We start from the raw sequence: 26,308 nt of genomic DNA, 5'->3' as shown, positions 1-26,308 counted from the left end.
AAATTAGAAATAGCCAAATAACGTGAAAGGAAACGAACTAATATAGATACCAAGGCCCTATTTAATAAAAGTTTTTTTTTAATCTCATTTATTTTATTAGCCATACATATTTAATAAAAGTTATAATTGTTACAATTTTATATAAGTAATTGTTAAGTTTCTCATACAAAAAGTGACAATTATGTAAAATTGTAGCACCTGTAACTTTTATTAAATAGGGCCCACTGTACTGACCAAATTTAAAAAAATCATTCGCTAACAGAAAGCTACACAATATCCTAGATTGTCATGGCAACCTTTTATTCTATGTCAGAAACCAATCTAAATGACTGAACAAGACTCTGCTAACACTGGATACCTACAAACTTATACGAAACTCTCGGTGTACGAGTCCGACTCGCACTTGGCCGCTTTTTTGTCGAAATTCAAGTAATTGCTTGTAGTTCTTTGATATGGACCACCTGCGATAGTCCTTTCTTCTTTCTGTAAAAAAGGTTGCCTATAGCTTACCTTGTAATTTTCTCTTTGTGTACCTACCTGTTTTCTGTCTCGCTTACTATTTGTGATGTACAATAAAGAGTCATTGTATTGTATTATTTGAAATTCAAGTAATTATAATTTGTATGGCAGCGGCAACTGCCAACGTGAACGGCCTCAAAGAGCTCTTTGAGGCCGTTCACGTTTGGGCAATCTCGAAATCCTTTTAAAATATAGCTTTGCTGTGGTTAGGGTACATGGGATTATTTTATTATATCCTTATTAGAACCACGAAACACAGGCGCGGCGGCTGCGGGGGCCATAATTATGAATTTATATATTTAAAGGTCACATTCATGGTGAACCGCTGATATTAAAATGTCAACTAGTGTTTAAGAGCGTTTATACCTGCTGAGCTGGCAACGTTGCATTTTTGTTAGTTTTTTCTCGATTATTCCATAAAAATTTAATGAAAATTAAAAATGTGGTCTGATAGAACTCTCTTAATATATAAGTTATGTGTCTACTCCAATAATTATTCGTGATAGACTTTTATATTCTTTAAAAACGAATTAATGTTTGTTAACGGTTTTTTTTAAGAAAATAAAAGTCTGTAACGAATAATTATTGGAGTAGACACACATTAACTAATATATTAAGAAGAGTTCTATCAGACCACATATTTAATTTTCATTAATTTTTTATGGAATAATCGAGAAAAACTAACAAAAATGCAACGCTGCCAGCTTAGCAGGTATAAACGCTCAGACTAGTGGCGGTCTCAGACTAGTGTTTTTTCTGCACATACAGTCGTTTATACGCGCTTACATGATGTGCACTAGATTAAATCGAATGCGCTTGTACGCACTCATTCCTGTGTGTTCAACGCTCGAAGACATCAAAAACGCACCTGTACGCGCGCACACGCGCTTCCAAAAAACGAGCTATACGCGCAACGCGCAAATAAGACGCTAACCTGAAACCGCCCTCAAATTTCTAATTTTCAAGACAAATAATATCTTATTTCCATAAGACGTTCGACGTTGGGTCACTGACTCTGTGTACCTAATTTTAACTCAATTGATTCAACACACAGACATAATATATACAGACACAGCGTGTATTTTTGATACAACCTCACACTTTAGGGGTAGTTAGTTAGCGAAGGCCCTAATAATCACATTTTATTATGTTTTAGTAAAAAATTTAGACTTATTATTTTCCTTGTAAAAAATTTGCACGCAATGTATCACTTGTTGACGTGACAGCTGTCAACAGAACGCATGAAGGTGCGACCAAACCGCTGCCTAAAAATACGGTGACGGCACGGAATCGCAGTGACGCACCGTATGCGCACCGTTTTTATCGCATGCTTTCCACACCGCTGCTTAAAATACGGAATCGCAGTGACGTGCCGTATGCGCACCGTTTTTAACGCATGCTCTCCACACCGCTGCTTAAAATACGGAATCGCAGTGACGCACCGTCTGCGCACCGTTTTTATCGCATGCTTTCCACACCGCTGCTTAAAATACGGAATCGCAGTGACGTGCCGTATGGCGCACCGTTTTAATCGCATGCTCTCCACACCGCTGCTTAAAATACGGAATCGCAGTGACGTGCCGTATGCGCACCGTTTTTATCGCATGCTCTCCACACCTTTATGTTTACACACATTTATTACATTTATGTTTATACACATTTATGTTTTTGAAATAATCATGTATGTTAGGAAGAACATATGTGATTTTCCCACTAACGTCGATAAGCCAAAGGCTACTAGAAACACAGGGAAGCTTAAAGTTCCATCTTACAGACTGGCTAAAACCAAAAAGTCTTTTCTGGGAAATTGCATACGTTTTTATAATAAAATTCCAAAAAATATTATAAATGAAACGGATACAAAATTCAGATCTATTGTCAAGAAGACATTAATATCAAAGGCGTATTATAAAGTTAATGATTATATCATGGACAGGGATATTTGGAAATAATTCCGATCCGCATTAGCGATCCCTTCAAATAGCGAACCTACTGTGTTAAAAATAAAGTTTTGTTAAATACTTGTGATGTATACATGTCATTTAATAATATTGTAAATCTGTTTTAAAAATATATATATACCTCGTTGAGTTTCTTGCCGGATTCTTCTCAGCAGAGGTTTTTCCGAACCGGTGGTAGATTTTTTTTGACATTCATAAGTGCTTGTTGTAGCCTAAATTGAATAAAGATATTTTGACTTTGACTTTGACTTTGACCGCTGCTTAAAATACGGAATCGCAGTGACGTGCCGTATGCGCACCGTTTTTATCGCATGCTCTCCACACCGCTGCTTAAAATACGGTATCGCAGCGACGTGCCGTAAACTTCAGGTCTTTACCGAACAAAAGTCGTGACGTTTACGGCACGTCACTGCGATTCCGCACCGTTTGCGTATTTTAAGTAGCGGTGTGGAAAGCATGCAAAAAAAACGGTGCGCATACGATGCGTCACTGCGATTCCGTATTTCAAGCAGCGGTGTGGAGAGCATGCGATAAAAACGGTGCGCATACGGAGCGTCACTGCGATTCCGTGCCGTCATCGTTTTTTAAGCAGCGGTTTGGTCGCACCTTATACATAAAGTTTCCATTTATTTCCTTTCGAGGGACGAAACCCTAAAAATAAGAAGGTTTATTTAGTATGACTTCACTACGTGAACCTAAGCTGTGGTAAATCATAATCATTGCACGAAGGTAAGCGTCTTCCGTAATTTCTACGTGGAATATAAATTTTCATACTTATTTTCTTGTTTTACACTCGTTATTTCCCTTATCAAGTATTTTCTCGCTATGCGGGCTTCGTGCCTTTGTTGCCAATGATAAATGGAGTCACACTTTTACATAGAAATTACATTGTAATACGGGACCATTATGCAAGTTCCTGTTCGCCGTTAAATGAAGTCATTGAACAAAATTGAATAATTTTTATGAGTAAGATTCATATTAAAAGAACCTGAGATCACTTATGTTTACCGCTATTAAAAACGATTTATGTCAATATGACCTAGACTAGATTGACTGGATTCAATTCCATCACAGCCGAAAGACGTCCACTGCTGGACATAGGCCTCCCCCAAGGCTCTCCACTCAGACCGGTCTTGCGCTTTCCGCATCCACCGCGATCCCGCGATCTTAACCAGGTCGTCAGGATTCAATTTGTCAATGATATATTAAAGACTAGCTGTTGCCCGCGACTCCGTTTGCGTAGAATTCGTGTATCGCCAGCGACTTAAAGTTGAAGAGGTAACACACAGACTTACAAACTTTCGTATTTAGTGGGATTCTGAGATTATGGATGTTTAGCTTTTAAAAACGATGTATGCGATGATTGCCTTGACTAGTTTGAATGGATTCGATTTGTCAATCGCACTAATATAATAAATGCGAAAGTTTGTAAGTCTGTTTATTTGTTTGTTACTTCTTCGTATTTAGATGAAATTCGGTATACAGATAGTTTAAGTCTCGAGGAAGGACATAGGATAGTTTTTATCCTGGAAAATTTCAGTTCCATCGGAATAGTGAAAACCGAATTCTACGCGGACAACAGGCTAGTGACCAATAAATGATGATAATTTTACAGGGACAGGAAAGTCATTAAAATGGTGTCAACGAATGAATGTCTTATACCTAACTCTTAGAATTTTTTATTTCCTAATTACTATTTTTTGTAGATACAAGAACAATACGGGATTGTTTAGTCACTGATCAGGGCCGGATTTAGAGGTGTGAATATTAAAGGAAAAGTTGTTCAGGTACTAACGTTTACTCATCGGAATTTGAAAAAAAAAAACCGAAGTTTCTATTGTGGGCCCTGCCACTGGTTGCTGTACTGTACTGACCGAATAGTGATATTCGGGATTATTAATGATAATATTGGCATACAATGGGGAAGGCCTACCTTCAATAGTGGACGTCCTATGGCTGATATGGTGAAGGTATGAATGACAACATTTACTACTTTGTATTACTTCGCAAAATTATAAATACCGGTAAGTGGCTTTACTTTACAACCCTGTGTGGTGACTGTACATCCAGTTTTAAAATGCGTCAGAATTTATAGATTTAAAACTTTCTTCCACTTTTCTATGACCTGAACTATAAAAATGGAAGAAAGTGCTACCTATAACCTGATATAGTTGTAAAAATAAAAATAGAGATGGAACTTTCGAGAAATTCTTTGTCAGCAAACTTTTGCCGCACTATAGCAATAATGCTTACAAGATGGGTTTTATATCGATCGGCACAGCGTTTGGTTTGGAGTTTGAAAAGCTATTTATATTATTCATTTGTTTATATTTCAAAATTATTCTTAAACGCAACAATATTTGCAAGATTCGCAAATCATGATTGGTATATTGTTAGGTCAGCAAATTGGTATTTAAATAAATTAAAACTAAAAAGTCGTAGCAGCATAGCGGTTTGGCCTAAGCTAAGATTGTCTCTCAAGCATAGTCGTGAAATATGTCACTCTCTTTGTTGATGGAGCACGAAATTTTAAATCATGAAATAGCACAAAAGAATATAAAGCACGTACAAAAGATGTAATACAATTTAGCAAAAGCACATATTGTAGCTTCATCAAAATTCAGGACTTGAATCATTTTTCCCGAAGTCGGCGTCATAAAGCAAAATATATATTCAGTTCACAACTAATGTCGTCGTATGTATACAGGGGAAGACATATTCCGTGTCGGAATCGCCTCGTGTAATGTAAAGAGGTCGCTGGGAACATCCAATATTACCTATAATATATCAAGTTAATGCGTCAGTAATATTGAGGGGCCTTGTTTTTAAAAATTAAAGAAAAGTTGTACGAGTAGGTATAATAATGTAACTAGGCTAAGAGAAGGAGTGGGTGGGTACCTTATAGTAGGTTAGTTCACTACTAATAGTATAGGCATGAATCATATTATGGTGTTTAAAAGATTCGATACATTTAGATCGGGGAAGGAGGCTTCATTTAGGCAACCTTTTTCAAAAGATGTAAGTTATGGATTTCAGCGTCATTTAAATACCTACATTATTCTTCCAAAGGAGCCTAAAATGTAGTCTACAGATGTTAATCGGAATAACGTAGCTTTCTATTAGAGAAATTTTAAATCTGAGTGGTTGTTCTTTTTACAAATAAACAATCACACGGACAAAGTTTACTTTATTTTAAGTATTTGTATAAAAGTACATAATAGATGTAGGATAAACTGGAATTAAATAATACCTGAGGGGCTACTACGAAATTCGAAAATCGAAGTTCGTATCGTACTGTCCCTCTCACTCTCTTACTAAATGATATTAATGTCAGCGGGACGGCACGACACGAACTTCGTTTTTCGAAATTCGTAGTAGCCCCTCTGATTAAATAGACCCCTCTAGCATACATCAAGGTTTATTAGCACAGTGCGAGTGGAGTCATAACTCAGTCAACACAACTTAAGCGAGCGCAACGCATGGCATGGTCTCAAACTGCAGCTCAGAATTGCAAATATTGTCCACGTTTCAGGTTTGACACGAAACAGATGTGAATGTTATATACGAGTATATACGTTAAATAAGGAAAATGTAATAATAACTTCTTCACTGTGCAGTCAAGAGCATAAATATACATGCGTCCGAGACGTCAAAAATATCTACACACCTTTGAAGCTGGTTTACACGTATTAAGTTATCGAGTAGTTAACTAAATTTTAACTCATTTTAAGCGACTTAATTTTAAGTAAGCGTTTACACTTTCGCATCAGCTAAGTTATTTAGTTAGCCAGAGATGGGCGATCAACAGCGTATCCAAGTCATTAATTCAATTAATTTATAAGTAAATCGTGCCTGTCCAAGTGCATTGTGCCAAGTTAGTTAAACTTAATCCGCGCCCACCCACTTAACCAAAAAATAGACAAAATTCTAATTTACTTATTCACTTGCACGCTTTATTTTAAGTTATTATTATTACTAAATTAAACACACGCTTTAAGTCGCTTAAATTTAAGTTAAAATTTAGCTAACTACTTGACAACTTAATACGTGTGAACCAGCCTTTATACAGGTGGTAGGACCTTGTGCAAGGTCCGCCCGGATTGCTACACTATCATGCTCGCTAATCCTGCCGTGAAGCAGCAGTGCTTTCACTGTTGTGTTTCGGCGTGGAGAGTAAGACAGCCGGCGAAATTACTGGCACTTGAGGTATCCCATGTTAGGCCTCTAGGTTGGCAACGCATCTGCAATCCCCCTGGTGTCTATGAGCGGTGGTGATCTCTTACCATCAGGAGACCCACTTGCTCGTTTGCCATCCAGTCGAATAATAAAAAATACACCTTTGAACGACGGGTAGCCTTAGAGATAACAGGTTCTATCCCCGATCGGAGCAGAGCAGATACTCGTATTTATATAAAAAATACGAACGTTTATTTTCGAGTCTATGGGTGTAATGTAATGTAAGTATTCTATTTATTTAAGTATGTTTATCGGATGCCTAGTACCCACAGCACAAGCTTTGCTTACTTTGGGACTAGGTCAAGTGGTTTCAAGTGTCCCGTGTATTATTATTATTTATCCCTTTGACCATATCGATCGATATCGATGTATAATACACACAACTAAGCTATGACTGTATGGATATTAATGGCCACGACTGTATTATTCTAAACTAGATATAAGGTTGTGTAAAAGGACAGTGTCTAAGTGAGCGCTGTACTCTTCTCTTGAAGCTGTCCGTGAAAAGTTATAACAGAAAGAAACAAAAGCCAATTGACGAGACTAGTAATTATCGCGAATCTCTCCGTGACAGCCTCACAAATGATGTAATCCACAATCACCCACGCGATAAATAACCGTGACTCCCTAGTCCCTTATCGCACGGATTCAGGAATGTTGCCGTTGCTAAGGCAACAAGGTATTTGACAACTCCTGTATTTGTCGAACCACATAAACAGCCACACTCATATAATTGCGTTGAAATTATAGAAATACAGCCAATGTTCAGCGACAACTAAAACATACTAAGATAAGAGCGGTTACGCACAGAACGATCCGAATCCGTGAAAATACGGATCGGCGTAGTGGTAGAACTATTTGTATGGTGAAATCGGATGACGAAAATCGGATCTAGTGCGTAAACTACCACACAAGTAGTTGGGCGACAGCTCCGGACCGTATTTCCCCGGATTCGTATCGGAAATAGTGCAAACCGCTCTTATGCGGCAAGTCACATCTACAGATAAGAAGCAAAACTATTAACGTAAAGAGATCTACGAAAATTATGATAATGCTATATGTATCAGTCAAAGTACAGCTGCGAAGCGGCCAAGTGGTCGCGCAAACCGTCGTATACGTAGCACGCGAGCAAGAATGCCGTCTCACTCTAACAAATTTAGCTGTTTTTTCTTGCGGCTCATTTTTCTCAGAAAAATCAGAAGCAATTTTTTCTTGTGGCTCATTTTTCTCACAAAAATCTCGGAATTCCTACGCTGGCAACACAGTCCATGTACAAAATATATCTTGAGGTTACATCCGCCGCCATCGATCTTGATTACCTGCTGGTCTGCGCAGATTGACGTTGGTTTACCTGAAAAAAGGGGGAACGTACGTTAATAGATTGCCTTACAGTTCAAATGTGTTACGTTTATGGGTGTTTTTTTTTTTAAATATGCATTTGTTTGCCACACTACTATTAAAAACGTAGAGATGTGACGGGGAAGCGGAAAGGTATACATAAAAGTCTGAAAAAGTTCCAAGTACAGGGTAACCTCCTTTGGGCTCTCTCTACCTACTTAAGCTACGATATAACTCCATCTAGGTTTGTAATATGATATGCAATAAATATACATATAAACATGAATACGAACTTAAGTAGATTCAAATAATTAGGAAGCTGAAATGAATTAAGCGATAATCTTCTTTTTTGTTTTGTTTGTTGTGCCGAATTTTGATATATAATTAAATATAAGTACATATTCTTTCTTCCTTTCTTTGTAATATTTTTTTTTTGTAAAATAGTGGCAACGGAACAAGTCGGGCACCCGATGGTGAGCACAGCACCACTAGAGGATAGCAGATGCGTTGCTACCCTAAAGGGCTAAGATAAAATAACCCTTATGTGACTGTAATTTCACTAGCTGTCTTACTGTTTACGCTGGAACACAACAGCGTAGGCATTGATGCTTAGCGATTAGATTAGCCAGTAAGATGGTGGTAGCGATTCAGACGGACCATGCACGTCCTGTCGCTAAATGTCACCTTAAAACTCAGTTATAATCATTAATCTAAAAGCAAACTTCAAACGTTTCGATCTCTAACATCATTTCAAAATCTTACTTTTTTGGCATTCCAGTTATTCACATGCACACATTCGTATGAAATTCGTCCAACTCAATTACGAATAACGCCCAAAATTCACATACCCTACGAGACGTGTATAAATTGAATTGTGCGTCAGCAGAGCCAGTCGTCAGGCGACATGACAAGGGCAAGTGCGAACTGTCAGGCAGACATCTTGGATGCGATAAGATTAGGCTTCTTTTTGTACGGCTGTTTTTAGAAAGCTTTAGGAAAGACGGAACATAATGGTGGCCGCGAAATATACTGAGCGACGAAAAATCTGGCCCTCAAATGTATGCAGAATCGGTAATTTTGTATGAAGGGAAGGCCAAATTTTGTGCCGCTGAGTATATTTTGAGCGTTACCCAATAAATTCGTAAATTTCATATTTGACTGCGATTTGTAAAAAAAACTACAGGTAGGTTGAGCCTATTAAACATAGTCTTGCAAAGAATCTTAATTGTACAACTTTCTTTATATAGCCAAAATTATTTGGTTCGTGGTAGTATGAGGTAAGTAATTATTTTATGATAAGTAGGAATATCGTTATGTCAAAATTAAATAGTCTTTTTATCGGCTAGCAACATTGGCAACGGGGCAGTTTTTGGCGGGATATATCATAGAGGTTTGACAGGAGCGTTGCGACTTAGTTATGGCACAAGTTATGGCTAACAAAATAGAATATCGTTGCAGATAATTTTTTATTATAAATCATAATTATACCTACTAAAAGGGTACAAATAATAGGAGTGTATGGTAGGTGTGTGACATATATACTGATGTTAACAAGGTTTTATTTCACTTTGTTACTATATTATAGTTTTCATTAAACAAAATAAACACAATATTTGTCAAGCGGGTGGCTTTTATCTCACTCATTGGTTTAGTTCACTGACGTAACAGATTTATACCCATTTCAAGAGACTGTACCCTTACATAGCAGGTCTGTTTAGCTTAGTAATAGGATTATTCAGTAGCATTAGGGGAACCTTGGTTAAACTCCCCAAATAAACAGATTATTATGCCGGCGTAATAAATTACCAGCAATGATATTTACTTCGCCAAGCCCTCGTAATTTCATCCCGTTTCTCTCAATTTATTCGTCTCAGTGTATTCACAATTCTGAAGCTAGATACAGCGCGAGACGATACGTTTAAAGAGATAATATTACGCATAGTGTTACTGAAAGTTACCTGTCATTTATATCCACCTGTTTTCACCTATGTTTGACAAATAAACGTATTTGAATAGATCTACTCATCTTGTTGAAATCGACAGCTCGCCCCATTCTTCTTTGTAATTTGATTTGACGTACATTTTAACTTATGTGATTGGTCCAATTCTGCGTGTGTCTGCGCAGTCGTCAGAACCAGCAGAGGCTTGCAAATCTTGCATTACACTGTTTAACTATTGTTTATTTATTTTATAAATCAAAGCTTGATAATGCATGTTATCGAGTTGAAAAACCATTTTCAAGCTACCTTTACATTATATGTAACAGAGAAAGAAATATTAGCATGTGACATAACGCGCAAGAGGTGCCATGCCTATTGCCACCTATTGCATAGAGAAAAGCGCTATAAAAATAGATAGATGTACTATATGTATCACATACAAAGTAACCGCCTCGCTGACTGGTCATTTGCTGATCGTTTACACACAATATTCGAAGCTGAGAAACATGCGAAGATAGTATTTCTTCTGGTAACGACTCTTAGTCTTGGTCTTGGTTGGTGTCTATTCTTAACTTTTTTTTCCTTTCTAATCTGATTCCTTTTGTATGGTTAAAGATAACCATGGATAATTTTCAATAGCTCCGCTCGTCTAGCAGTGGCCATGACGCGCAATTCTTACTTCCTCACGAATTACTATAAATGCGAAACTTGTCTGTCTGTTATCTCCTCACGCTTAAACCGCTAAACTGACTTAGATGAAATTTGGTATGGAAACAGTTCGAGTCCCTGGGAAGGTCTGAACCTGAAGGTCTGGACATAGGATAGTTTTTGTCTCGTAAATCATCTTCTAAGCGGGTGAAAAGCGGGGGGGAATTTTGTATGGTATTTCGTCATTTTTGAAATAAAAAAGGTGATATTTATAATTGGGTTGAAACGTTAAAAATAAGGAATAGCGATTTTGTAAAAACTGACTCTTTTGGGATACTTATTTATTTTTTACTTTAAAATTCATTTCCCAAAAGGAAGCATTTTGGCGCTTTAGTTGTTTTTCCTCTCCACTATTGAACTCCTAAAAGAAAAAGGAAAGTTTTATAATGGGTATAAGTACATTCGTGTGACTCGTTGCCAGTTTTTTTTGCTTTATTCGACCTAGTTACTTTTCAAAAAGGCAAAACTACAGCCGTCAAACGTAATTCGCGTTTTATACACAAAAATTGAATAAAGCGAAACAAAATGTAAACAAGACGAAAACGCGAGCTCGGATGCGCTATTTACGCAAGCAAGGGCGTTCCCCAATTTATTTAAGGCCATTTCTAACATTTTTACGATAGACTATTCTATTCCGACACTTATTTTCAAAAATATTGCCAGTTTCCGCCTTGTTTCTATGGCTGCCGCGTTTTCAACGGTTTCGCCTTTTCAATTGAAATTGAATCTGGTCGGTTATTCAGACAAACTAATTCAAATGGAGGATAGGCGTTTTGATAACATGTTATTGATCGAGTATTCGGTTTCATTTCGTCACTGTTCAATAACTTTAACTGTTAATTTGTATCGTAATATAATGTTCTTATATAAATCATGAGTTGCCGGCAGTGGGTCTTTGTATGGCCATGGCCTCTAACTACTGAGCAAATTACGCCCTTGTTCACGTAAGGAATACAAAAGAGGAAGCAGTAGGCATGACGAGTAACGTAGCCACACTGTCTTTGCGTACTTTTCTCGTCACTGCCTATGTCACTCGGCGAGTCTGTGTCTTCAGAACACGGGACTTTACTTCACGCATACGTGCACACTGATAGGTATATTATTCGGTATGAATCTTCAAATACCGTGTCATTTCTTTACGCTAACATAATGTATTAATACCAAGAACAGCATAGTTTAAACAACGTCAGAATAAAACTCACTGCCATGTAACGATCAGAGGCCGTATCGCCTATAACGTTTCTGACGCTCGCGATCGCAATCAAATGACAGTTTTTGTATGCGAGATCTGTCATTTGAGAAACGTTAGGCATTACAGCGGGGCTACTACGAAACTCGAAATTTGTGTCGTGCGGTCCCTCTCGCTCTCGTATTAAATAGTATAAGTGTCAGAGGGACCGCACGACACGAACTTCGAGTTTCAAGTTACGTAGTAGCCCTGCAGGCTCTGGTATACGCGCAAGCGGCGGCCTTGCTAGAGATTCTTCTATTCATTGCGTGTGAAGCCAAGTATCCGTTGGACGACGAGCGACTCAACCACGCAATGAACAGAGAAGTAGAAGAAAAGGCAGCCGTGGTCGGGAAGTAATTGAAATATTTTTGGAGCAAGTTTTGTGGGGTTATGTTTCAAATACAAAAGGAAATAAATCTTAGCAAGCAATTAGGGTGCGACATGGAAAAATAATTGCGAGACAAAGGGAGCTTGTGAGGGAAATATACGAGTAACTTCAGCCAATGTTACAGCGCGAAAACGACAAACGACAAGGCGGCGTTTTTAAACTTATAAAACTTGGAAAAACCTTGTAAGTTTTTAACGGTTTCTTTTGTTTTTGTTTGAAACGGAGAGGGGGTTTTATTTCAAAAAGTTTCGAGTTTAATGAGACAATAAATATGTATTCATTTGTCATCAAAGTTACCTGTGTGATATTAAGCAGCTTTGTTGTAGATATAACAGTTGCTGCGTTTTTTAATTGAATCCAGAATATTGCAGCAGATAATTGGGTTAGGTTAACTTATATCCAAGCCTATACACGTCCCACTGCTGGGCACAGGCCTTCTCTCAAAATGAGATGGCTTCGGCCATAGTCCACACGCGGGCCTAGTGCGGATTGGGAACTTCACACGCACTATTGAATTATTTCGCAGGATAGTGCAGATTGCCTCACGATGTTTTCCTTCACCGTAAAGCTCATGGTAAATTTCAAAATATAATTTCGCACATGAATTTCGAAAAACTCAAGAGGTGCGAGCTGGGGTTTGAACCCACGATCCTCTGCTTGAGAGGCGATAGGACAAACCAGTAGGCCACCAGGGCTTAGTTTAACTTAACTGCTGTAATTCATTGAAATATTTGATTACAGATGAAGTCATCTCTTTGACGTCGCTTTAAACATCAACCAATGTATGAACATTGGTGTCAATAATTATCTATTCTGAATCACTTCGGATTAACTTTAAGACACCGTGTATAAAGTTCATATCTGAACGTTTTTCACTTAAACAGTGTTGACTACTGTGGCTGCTCCGATGAGACGATTATAAGCAAACTCCAGTTTAGTTGCATTACATTGCGCCGGTGTAGAGTACACCAATTTGAAGTGTTCAATCGAGTGCCGTAGTGTAAAGCAACTTGCACAGTTTTTCATGCAAGTCTTAACCGGTCTAATAGTAACATAATTATAAGTAAGTGATAAAAAACAGCAGTAGACCTTCTTTCATCAATTATTATACGTAGCAGTGCTCCTAGAAATGTCACCGATCGATAGAAGTAAGTCATGGCTATTTAATCAATCAAGTAATCATTACTTTCCCGCCTCATTTGGTCGAGGGCCGAAGGTTGCGCTGGCAGCCCTGACCTTTCGTGAAATTAATGTTGCTACAACTTAAATTGTTACGATAACCTCCAAATCTGAGCCCTAACTTTTTTTTCACCTCACTAGCTTGAAAAAGCTTTCTTTATTCTTCGAAATCTGCGTGGAAAGTAGCTTTTTATCCTCTTGGCTGGAAAGAGTTTTTGAAATTCGAACGTTATCGTGAACGGGTGCCCTCTTGAAAAGTTGTTGAAGTAATATTTAAATCTGTTATTTTATTCTTATTACTAAAGATTTATTTAGTAATAATAAAGCTCATTTCAGTTTCTAGCTAGTTTCAACCGAAAGTACCCTATAGGTTTATCTATCGGAACAGCAACCTACCCGCAAATATAATTCATATTCTCACTAAAGTGTTCCCAGTAATTTTGATCCTCATCTTAAAAGCTACCATCTAACAAAGATAATTGATGGGTATCGGATACTGGAGTACACCAGAAGCGAAATTTAATTGAGATAAAGTTCCTAGAGTTGCAGCGGTTATAAACAATCAATCTTGCGCGCTGCAGTATTATGCTAAGTAATAGCAGTAATATTGATTAAAGTATTTTAAAGAGTAGTTGCATCATTAAGGGAGGGAGGTAGGGGTTTATTGTGAACAGAGAGAGAAGAAATGAGAAACCGCAATTGTACTGCAAGCACACCATATCGTTTTATAGAAGCCTTCCATTTTACAAAGACACGAATTTTTCCTATGCATACATCTTTCTTTGCTTAAGTAGCAAAGTAGAAATAAGCAACCTGAGATATGTGTCTAGATTCCTGTCCAGCAGTGGTGTAGGGGTTATAGCACGCAGCACGGATTACTGAGGACCTGGATTCGATTCCCAGTGCTGGTCTCTTTTTCTGGTTTTTCTGTGCATCCATGTCTCAGTTTGTATTTTCGATATGTAAATGTTGCCATGCGTTAATTCCCTGATAGAATTAGATTACTTTTCAATCAACAACCGTACCCGTACGCATTCAAGCTTATGCTATAGCTAACCTAACGAATTTAGTCTAGACTAGACTGCTAATATAGTTCCCAGCTCAACTTAGCGGTTTTGAAATTCCATGAATTTTCATAATTAAATTCGGAGCATACTGTGAATTATTTAATTAAGTATATAGGTACCGAAATACTTGTCTACCATAAGATGAATCAGTTATAGGTTAAAGGAGTTTAATCTTCAAAGACGTTTACACATAGTCAGACAATGAAGTAGGGCTTCAAATTTAAATCTTAAGATGACGATCAACTGTTTACGATGGCGGTGGTATAAACGCATTTTTTTTTATTTAAGCGCGCGATTTAATTGTTGAAATGGACGATGAATATTAATCGCAGGGAGGATACCCTGACCCGCAGCGTAAACTCAGTAAATCATCTGCAAACTATACAAGCACGTGGTGTCGATACTTAGGTACATCATAGGTACTAAAGATCACAGAATATATGTTTATTGAAAATATTCTTTACATAACACAAAAAAATCAACTTAAGGCTTAAACATCTAAACTATAAACTAAGCTATAACTTACATTACACTAAATTTATCCGCAACATGCTTCGTCATAAACTACTAAACTCATTTCCTAACCTAAAATTACAGTTTTTGTCACCAAAACGGTTTATTGGCTGAGGAATGCAAAGCACAAATATATTATGGCCATGTGATTAATTCATAGAGCTGTATAGTAGGTATTTTGTTTTATTTCAGAGATGAATTAAAAATAAAAACGTAATATTATAGACGGATGGTTATGAATTCCCATCTGTTTTTTTTTCCTGGACCCCCCGAGCGAACTACGGTAAGTGCAAATTTGCGTTGTAGGTATGTGGATGACATACTTATTTATACTGCGCCTGGACTTACCCTCCCTCGTTAGGAGGGAATAGTTACCTTTGTAATACACAGACCATTAGGTTATAGCCGATCAATTTTACGGCACATTAACTGGCTTGGTATGGTCGACCTTAACGACCGACATTGTTGCCAATTTGAACCTATCTTAATTACGGGTTGAGGTGACAAAGAGGCCAGTTTCCGAGTTAGGGAAGTATCTATGACAGTGAAAATGATCCCCAGTTAGGCTGAATGCAAATTGTGGTGAAGTGCAATTAGACCGTGAAACGGGCTATTAGTTCACCCGGGTGAAAAATATAAAGATTTTTGAAGCTGAAAAATTCAGCATTCCGAAAATAAAAGCATAACACCTTTTTATATCGTTGCTTTTCACAAATTTCCAACAGTAATGATGACTAAAACCGATTAACCAAAAGTTACCTATATCTATTTTGTATCGTATGACATATAGGAAGTCAATATCTTCAAACGCGTACGCTTCCAACAGCTTAGTGCGTAAATAACGTACCACCAGCATTACATCGCGGAGCATGGCTGCTACAGATTTATAGCTGATCTATCTCAAAGGGCAATGTAAAGCAACTGGCTATATTGTCTTTAGTCTCCAGGCCTGGGTTACCAAACGAATGGACACATCGCCTGCCATGAAGTGTCTCTTAGTATCGGAGTCGCGTTTCGGGGCCGACTCGAGAGCAATCCTCGGGAATTAGAGCAGAAGTACACACGTGCGTTTGACAGGCTGGTATCGAGTGTTACAATGGCGAATTGAACAGATGTGAATCTCATGTGTATTAAGTTTCCTGTTAGAATATTGGGCAAAATTTGAAGAACTTCACTCGTGGAAGGGATTTAAGAAAAGTAAAATCATTATTACTATTAAAGTAATATCACTTGTTTCACTACTCTGATATATTTCTCACATTCTAATCTAAGTAACAGGAATTGATATTGAAATGGATATTTATTACCGATTAGTGAAGCAGGTTATGAATTGACAGCCCTGCATATTCGTTTGTTTGTTACTTCTTCACGTATAAACCGCTAAACCGATTTAGATGAAATTCGGTGTACAGATAGTATAGTTTTATCTCGGAAAATTGCATTTCCCGCGGGATAGTGAAAACCGAATTCTACACGGGCGGAGTCGCGAGGAACGGCTAGTAACATAATATAATTGAACTCAAACAATAATTTAACTTCATAACCTAAATCGATTAAAAAGTGGGCGGTAAAACATTACGATCGAGTTATCAAATAATTATTACGAGTATGTTAACATTCCATCGGTCATTGGATATCTTTATGACATTGTGTGGCATGTCATTCGATGATTTATGGCTATTGAAATGATAATATGCTAACACGGGTGTGATGATTTCAATGGATAACACAGACACTCGATCCTGGTTTCAAATGACATTCGATGTAAATTGTGTTGATCAATTTTGTTGTAAATTGGTCGTGTAGATTACAAGGGAGTCATCCTCTGGGATATTAAAGTATGCATTGTTTATTTCTATTGGAAATATAAACGAATGTTACCGTTTACATTTGTAGGCTAATTTTGGCTAATATTTACGGTTCAAATTCTGCGCGAAGCTCTTGTTTACGCTATGAAGGCCGGTTCACTTTAGTTCAGTGTTTAATAAATAGTCGTCAAAATATCAAAATGTGAACAGCAATTTTACTATAGATAATGCCACGTCTCCATTATCCAGGAACTCAACATCAAGAAACGTCTTTCTTCCATCGTACAGGGCCGTATTCTCTCTTTCTTCGGACACGTCTAGCGTCGAGATGATACATCTGTGGAGCGACTGGTGGTACAGGGTAAAGTTGAGGGCACAAGAGCACGAGGCAGATTGCCTATGCGCTGGACCGACCAAATAAAGGCAGCACTTGGCAGTTCGCTGCATGAATGCACTAGGAAGGCAACAGTGAGAGAGGAATGGCGACGGACAGTGCGCCGTATCACCACCCCGAGTATGACGTCCACGACCACTCTGTCAATTACTTTCAACAGTGTAACGACTAGGAAGAAGAGTGCCACGAGAGTTGAAGTGAATGGATTATCTACAAACACAGCTAAAAGTAACTAATTGCACAAAATGAGAATGAATGAAATGAATGAGTAAATGTCAAAATCCTGTTGACATTACACGACATGTTGTAGCTGTACGTGTAATCATTCACTTCAACTCTAGTGGCACTATCTATACTAGCAAATTGATATCTAAATACTTTTGTAAGTATGTATGATTTAAAGTATGAAATTATCAAGCTCGAAGAAATGGGTTATCTTATCGCAGAGATGGTGGTTTAACAAGGGTCCATTTCATTAGTGAACTCTGTAATTCACTAAAACTTATGAAAACACGAAAATTCGCGTGTTGATTGAAAGCGGGAGAAGCGAAATGGCGACATCGATTACGGTGTTTTTTTTTGTTATTATTTGTCCAAATCTAAGCAACGTAGACCTAAATCTGAATTAGTTAAGTACTCAAAGTTAACGCCAAGTTCCTTCCTCGCTACCCGGAAATATGAAAAGTTATACGCCGTAAAACCGCTCCTCTGACTACTTTGGTTTAAATCCTTAGGGATGTGTGCTCTAAAACTCATGAGTTAATGCTCCAGGGCTCCAGGGAGTGATTCTACTACTAGTCTACATTTGAAAGCATCTCTTGAAAATGATTAAAAGGGGTGAACATTATTGACAGTCTATCGGCGCGTTGCACTGTTGAAATTTTATCTAAATATATCAGTTTTAATTTATTACAACTGCATACCGGAAGTTATTATTGTTTAAATTACATGCACGTGTCAGCCCCATACACATTGCGATTTTATTTAACGAATTCATCGCGAACAAATTTCGAGTTGGCAATTACAAGTTAAATAGTTACAAAAATTTAAAATTTTATTTCGCAAGACTTCAAAAATAAATGAATCAAACTTTCATTCAATCTCACTAGTTCCTTTATTAATTCCAGAAACTTAACTTAGCTTTACTTAGTTTGGGACTAGGTTAATGGTGCCAATAGTCACATGATACTTATTTATTTATTAAAATACTTATTACATAGGCTTTTGCTTAAAGTTACTGTAATATATTTTACTGAACTAAGGCTACAATACTGTGGCTTTTTAGAATTTGCGTTAGCTACAATAGGAGATGTTTGTTAGTTCACCAAAATAGTTTCTCTGTCTGGATCCCATTTCAACTCCAACTTTTCATTAAAATCAACTTTAAAACTAAACTTTCAACATTAAAATTCAAGTTTTAGTCGCATCCTGATTTAGTATTTTTTTCTAGATACGAAAACGATGGAACCAGCGGTAACAGATCAATTTTCTCTGAAAATTTGGTCTCTTCATACTAAGTACTTCTACAGTTTCATTCAAGGAATTATTTGGAATTTTACGTATCAGTAATAAAAATAGACCATAGTTTTCAGTTGATGGAACTATTTAGACTATTTTTCCAAAGGTCATTTAGTTCTAATACACTAAACCCTGTATTTTAACGTAGCTACTTGGAGAAAAAAGAGTAACTCTAACTAGTTCCGTTAGCAAAAAACTTTGGTAAAATATACACACATACTAAGACAAAATATTCCAAATTTACAACTAGTACCATTAACGGCATTGATACCAAAATGATTCCTAAAACTTCGCCTCAAATATCTCAATGACCTCAACGAGTATTTTATCACAATGCAGGACTGAAGACAAGATTGAGGTCCATAAATCAAAGCGGCAACAACACTGTCACCGATGCGTCATCATTCTTCGACTGAGGAGTCTCCGGAGGGTATCTGACAGATTCTCTCCGGAGAGTATGTATATCTAAAACACGGACCTTGAATCTACAAGAAACACTAAAGTCATAAGCGAGGAGCAATTCGTAAATTCGTCAAAAGAAACTGAGGACCATTTGAGTTTCATCGGTAAAATGAAATCAAAAATACCTTTGCGTTTTCTATCTGAATAAATTCAATTTATGAAAAGTAACTACTTGTTTTGTGTTATGTTGTTAACCATTTTTAACCCCCCGACGCAAAAAAGGGGTGTTATAAGTTTGACCGCTATGTGTGTCTGTCTGTCTGTCTGTGGCACCGTAGCTCGTAAACGGGTGAACCGATTTGAATGCAGGGTTTTTAATTGAAAGCAGGTTTTCTAGCGATGGTTCTTAGACATGTTTTAATCTAAATCGGTTCAGCCGTTTTTGAGGTAAGTATTGAACTTATAAGTGACAAAGACGGGGGTTTACCAACTTTTTGTTGGTTAGGTTATCTTATTTGAGTATTTACCTGTACATATACATTATTTTAAGATTTTGCGATTTTTACTCATTTCACTAATAATCACGAGACTTCATCAACTTAAATGCTCTTTAAAATATCTCCAAGTCATGCCCTTCGTTTCATTAAGCCGCGCGAGTTTTTAGAAATTGCATTTGATCCTGATTTTGTACTGACCTACAACATTGACAATGTCCGATGATTTTGTCCGAACGTTCGTCCTGACGCCTGCACAGCCTATAACTGGATTCAACGAGGAAAAAAACGTATATTTAATATTGCTACTAAAATACTTGTACTTTCTAATTTAATCGCTTCAGTCAACCTTTCTAAAGTAGAAATGGCTTTCTGTGGACTTAAGGATTGGATAATATGTAAAAAATAATACAAGCTAAATCTTACTTAGGATGAAAATCAAACATGAGGGCGTGATTCGCTTTCACTTGACACTTGTCCCAAACAAGCCGATTTCGTAAAACTTCCACGCCCCATAACAATATTGGATGCCGCCGTACATGGCTAAACTTCATGGAATGTGACGCTTGACGCAACGTGACACCTCTGACGCGTGACGTGACGATATTGACTCTGCTTAGCGGTTGTCGAAGTCGGAGTCAGAACTGTTATTACTGAAAATAGATAAAATCACCAATTTGAAATCAAAAATATTAAAATGTTGGCTGTGTTTGATAAAATTCCCTATTTCGCTGGACTGACAAACTCGTCCGGTTTAAACTAAAAATTATTCGTTTACCGGTGGCACTTACTTACTTAAGTTTTTATTTCCTAGAAATATACGTAGGTATGTACATATGTACAAGTACATATTTCGTCTTCAAATCTTGCGAGTCAAATTCCTTTGGCATACAAGATTGTACATTGTAACAAAAGTAAAGTTAGAATATGTTAGTGAATTTTAAATCTTGTTCTCTTTAAAAAAAACAACCTGCATTTTGTAATTTTATGGAATCGGCGCAATTCGACGAAAAAACAACTAACAACAAAATAAAATACCCGGCTTGTACCTGGTAACAGTTTTGATTACAGTTTCCACTCTACAACATAAACAGATGATGAAAGCTGCTAAACGAAGGCCCGTGAAAATTCCGGTCACGGAGCGAAAATCAAATTTTGAGAAATTAAACCCAAGTATTCGAACAAAACGGGACCCTCAAAATTAATGATAAAATTAACTTTTCAAATTATTTTACGCGAAAAGGAAAATGCTCATGAAATATTCATGATGAAATAATACTGAGGAAAGTTGCCGACAAGTCTTCGAACAGGGGCTGTAAAGTGCGATCCGGTTGAGCGCTCTAAGTAGAACTAGAAGGTTTCGACATTCAATCGAGCACCGGCTTAGAATTGATAATCCAAGCCGACAAAGGGCAATGCCAAGACGGCAAGGGCGATCTCGGTAAGTACGATGATCAACATCAATTTTCGAATCACAGTCTTTGATCCTAGTTTAGTGTTAGTATAAAAGTCAATACGTTGCACCCGCGATTAAATGAATTCAATCTTTGTTATTTTCAACATGAAACTACCGTGAGACTCACTCATATTAAATGATAATTGTCCCGGATAACTCACGTCTTAAATCGAGTTTAACTCGACAAAAAAAAAGTTAATTAATAAGGATGTTGACACCAAATCAATTGACGTACTTTTTATGAGCTGTCAAAACACAATGAGGGCTTTCGCGAATGAATTCGCCGCTAGAGGCGCTAGTGTAGCGTGACGTCTCCGAAATGTCAAATCTCATAGGTTTTGGGTGAGCTACGCGGGTTTATTTATAATTAGAATAATTTTGTGAATATCTTGCATTATCTGGAATTAATTATGGCAATTATGCGTTACGGGGCTATGAATGTCTGGTTTGGAGACAGTTTTGTCTTTCGGAAACCTTTGTCCACCCTTTTTTCCGAACAAAACGGGGACTATGCAACACTGTGGCATGCTCGATATTTTTATGGTACGGTTTTAAGGTGTATTAAATATGATTTTAAGCTAAACTTTGTTTTCACGCCCGTAATAACAGACTTTGAAAGCCATACTTAAAAACCTCACGCAACAGTGCGCCATCTAGTGAGGCATAAACAATAGCCCTCATTCTCCCATAGTTTGAATGGAATTAGCAACTTATGACGTCACTTGTTCGCACACTCAATCAACTAACTATTTATTTGTTTTAAAGAAACAAAAAATCTAATTTTGCAGTTAAGCGAAAATTAATCTGGTTTTCAGGGCTAAAATAAAGCGTTTTTTTACTGGAGTCGTGTCTTCGAATAGTTTTTAATGGTGTCAGTCAACATCCCTTTTGATATACACAGATAAAAAATTATCGGTACCTACACCGCAGAACATAATAAATATGCGGTCAAACTTCGGTTCTGGTGCCAGTGAATTCCTCATAAACTCTACAATCCGTCATCATCCCTCACATATGAAGTAACGCCAACCCAAGTATAACATCCATTTTGATGCTATGTAACTTCAAGATTAGTAAGCAAAAAGTGGTCAAAATATTTGCTGGATTTTTACATTCTCCCGAGCGAGATTGAAATGTCTAGTTATGTATAGGTAGTTCACGATAACGCGTGCCGTGGTTCTTATTACAATGTCATTAATGTCTAATTTTGACAAAATCACGCGTCTTCATGGATGGCACTAGGTATAAGTTGTAAGTCAGCCTCTCAATCTGAAGTTGTGTAGCTTTCTTTTAGTAAAATATTTTTATCAGTTGACCTTCATTAACATTAATACCCATGAAGCTTTAGCATCATCACAATTTCCATGCAAAGATACTTTTTTTTTTAAAACAAAGCGTTTTCGGCTGGTAGGTACGATAAATTTAAATTATCTCGCTACCGCAGGGTCCGTATTTTTTATCCCATAGATAATGCTAACTAATGAGGTTCCGAGGCGAGCGAGTTTAAATTTGAATAACAAGTTTTGTTAGCTTTGACAGAACGAGCGCCTTCCAATAATAGAACTTAGAATAGAGCACTAAGGCTGAGGCTACACATAAGGGGTACTTTAGAGGTAATGCGGCGACGGTCAAGTTGTTAGATATTAAGCACGTATATTTTAACCTCCGATGCAAAGGAGCTGTTTAAGTTTGATGCCAATGTCTGTGTCAATGCATCGGAGCTCTCAAACGGATTTTGTGATTTTTACGTGAAAGCGAGTTTCTTTGCGGTGGTTATTAGCTATGTTTGATAAAAAGTGGTTAAGCCGTTTATAACCGACTTCAAAAAAAGGAGGTTATCTATTCGGTTGTATTTTTTTAATGTTTGTTACCTCAGAGCTCCGTCATTTATGAACTGATTTGAATTTTTTTTTTGCGTTCGTTTAGGAATGCTTTCAATTAGGTCCCATAAGCACCAAATCAGGATCTGATGATTGGACCCTAAGGAAATCGAGGAAACTCTTCAAATGTTGTAGGGACACCTATGGTAATTTTGATATATTTTAGTAGTAATGCTCTCTTGAAAATCATCATTTGGTGTAGTGGAACTAATGATGAAGACCACAGTTGACCATTGGAGTTACTACTCAATAACAAGTATTTCATGGGTTGAATTTCTATTACTTTAACACAGTTGCTAAGCAATTTAAGCTCCTAATGCATATGGTGAAATGAAATTGGTGGTGAAGCACCAATCCTCCTCAATAACGAAAATCTCTGCATCGAAAAAAAGCAATCTTTTGTAAAAGGTGACGAGCAATTGACATGAAGCTATTGTATCTTAGATTATTTACACTAAAAAGGGTGAAAAAAAAATTATAACATAAAATTGAACCGACTACTTTTCTACCAGTCTGAAGTCGGTCGGTGCCTCGGCACGAGCCAGCAGGAGTGGACCTATAGTCATCTACCTCACCTACGCACTTTATATTGGGCTTCAATCACTCCTGCTAGCTCGTGCTGAGGCACCGACCGACTTCAGACTGGTAGAAAATATTTTCATGTTTTTTTGTAGTCGGTTCAATTTTTTGTTATTGAGATATACCTATTGAACTTTGAAATGAAAATGTCGAGGGGTTTTCAACTTGCTAAGCTAGCTAAGTGTCTTCCCATTAGGTGACCCGCATGCTCGTTTTGCCCCTTCTTACATATAAGTAATAAAAACCGGCAAAGTGCGAGTCGGACTCGCGCACGAAGGGCTCCGTACCATTATCTATATGTCGGCGGCCGATCGTAAAATCAGCCACATCACGAAATTCCTTGGCATAACGTGAAATGGCGCCATAATAACCTAACCTAGCCGGTGAAGTGCCAGAACCGATATGGCGGCGTTTCATGATATGCCTAGGAATTTCATAATCGGCCTTAACCGGCCAAATCATGAACATTAGACATATTTATTTATATTTGAGTACGGAACCCTAAAAACGCGAATGCGAAGCAGCACGCAGACTGTATAAGCCTCGTGACACAGCTTTGACAGTCATCTCGCCTTCCGTGTGGTCTTAGCCTAAGAGTTTGCGGTAAATTGAAAATTTTCGCGCATTCGACCGTCGATAAATTGTCGACGAGGGGGCGATTCTGATGGGGCGTTCCTTAAGCGTGTGACACTTGAAACTGCAATCGATAGGAACTATTAGAATACGTCGTCCCTATTAATGAAATTGTTTTAGAATAGGACAGACCCATCTCTTCCCGTGGGGGTCGTGAAGGGACCTGTGGGCTAATTGCGTAACGTTCGCGAGCGTCAGAAACGTTAGACCAGGGTTTCTCAAACTTATGGCTCCACGTACCCCTTTAAAGTTTCTAGACGACAGCGAACCCTACCTCCCCCAAAGAAAGTAATAAAACTGGCTATTGGAGAAACTAATTTTTATTTCAATCATCATGATAATATTGTATATTATTTATTTCAATAAATCTGTAATAAATATAGGTAAGATTCGTCTTGCCAACGAAATACAAACTGAAACAAACAACAACAAATAAGTAACAAATTTGAGTTGAATAAAAAATAAAAAAAACTCCAAAACCAATCTTAATCATCTTGCCAGTTTGACAGCCACCATCACGTAAACCTGTCGCGAACCCCCTAGTCGAAATAGCGAACCCTAGGGGTTCGCGTTACCCCACTTTGAGAAACCCTGCGTTAGACAATACTGAGGCCGTTTTGTCTAACGCTTCTGACGCTTGCGATCGCAATCAAATGACAGTTTTTGTACGGGAAATCTGTCATTTGATTGCGATCACAAGCGTCAGAAACGTTAGCATACGGCACTGATGTGAGGTGGGCAGCGCAGCAGCTTTCTCTATTGCCGACTTTGGACTCCAGTACTGCGATGTGGAAGGCAAGAGGAAACCACCACACTATTTTTCCATGAAAATCGTCATGAAGGTTCGTCCGATGACCACGAGCTCTCTGTCAAGAGTGTTAGCGACTTAAGGTGATTTTTCACCGGTTGCGCGGCGGCGCGCGCCAGAATGCATACAAATTTCAATTCTCAACTCGCCTCGCCGGTGGAAATACCATTAGAAGATTAATGAAACAGTCCTATTTTTTAAAAAGCCTGCGAGATAAGCAGTTTATCTATACTATAACATGTAAAAAAAAAAATATTATGTCATCATCATCATCATCCTAGCCTATATACGTCCCAGTGCTGGGCACAGGCCTCGTCTCTTTATTATGTACGATAATTACATTTCAAATATGCCATGAGCTTCACGGTGAAAGGAAACATCGCGGTAGGTAGGCGCAGGTGTACAGACTTGGGCAGAAATTAGATGGTTGTGGGAATGTGGGAACTATAGCCCAATCATTCTCATTCTAAGGGCAAGACAAAATACAGGAATGAAGCAGGTTGATGCGAGTATTCTACGGATGTACAGGAGATTAAGATTATTTCAAAGCAAATCTACATTGTTTGGTTTTTATGACAGTTTAACTAAAACGAAAGCTGCACTTAAACATTTTACTACTGATTTTTTACGATATACTAGCTTAAGCTCGGGGCTTTGCCCTCGTAAAAGAAAAGAAATTCACGTGGTGCCTATCATGTAGAAATTACGAAATTAATTTCTTAGTACGTGTTTGAGGTACAAAAGAAAATAATTCGTCTAAATTTAAGCTTTCTAGACTTATGCATTGATAGATCCAGGACGTCCACCAACCAGAGACCTGGTTAAAGTCACGGGTTCACGGTAAATGCAGGTTGCTTCTAACCGAAGCAACTGGTTATGGGGAAGGCCTATGTGGATGCCCTACGGCTGATATAATAGCTAGATCAATCAGTCTGGCTGGACAAGTGATTTTATTAAAATGTCAATCATTAAAGTTCGAAAATTATGTTGTGGCCGGTCCAATACCGCCGGCAGCGGTTTTCATTGTATTTTGTTTAACGTGTTAAACCACAATATACCTATAAATAATTAATGCACTCTGGGTTTGAATTCGTTTCATAGAAGTGGCTACCGGCCCGGCCATTATTGGTTTCCAATTACAGATTTTAATACGTAATGGAGGCTTTAGTAGTTGAATGTGAAGTTGTGCAGATTATTAAAAGGCAATGAGGACAAAGAACAGAACAATAACTGTTGTAATTAGTTTCGAACGTAGT

At 37.7% G+C, this 26,308-nt stretch overlaps 2 protein-coding genes across 2 annotated transcripts in view; both read right to left on the bottom strand.

Annotated features, from left to right (window-relative positions):
• Positions 1-26,308, bottom strand: part of LOC141441363 (beta-1,4-N-acetylgalactosaminyltransferase bre-4-like) — a 317,885-nt gene that overhangs the window by 172,153 nt on the left and 119,424 nt on the right. The window lies entirely within an intron of this gene.
• LOC141441195 (agrin-like) overlaps positions 17,084-26,308 on the bottom strand; it is a 22,779-nt gene continuing 13,554 nt past the window's right edge. The window contains 1 exon segment of the mRNA XM_074105870.1: positions 17,084-17,236. Within this exon segment, the coding sequence (XP_073961971.1) occupies positions 17,084-17,236 (153 nt within the window).

The sequence above is a fragment of the Choristoneura fumiferana genome, chromosome 23 (genome assembly GCF_025370935.1).
Source record: "Choristoneura fumiferana chromosome 23, NRCan_CFum_1, whole genome shotgun sequence".
Classification (NCBI taxonomy): Eukaryota; Metazoa; Arthropoda; class Insecta; order Lepidoptera; family Tortricidae; genus Choristoneura; species Choristoneura fumiferana.
Note: the sequence above shows the minus strand (reverse complement) of the source record. Positions and strands in the feature narration are given on the sequence as shown.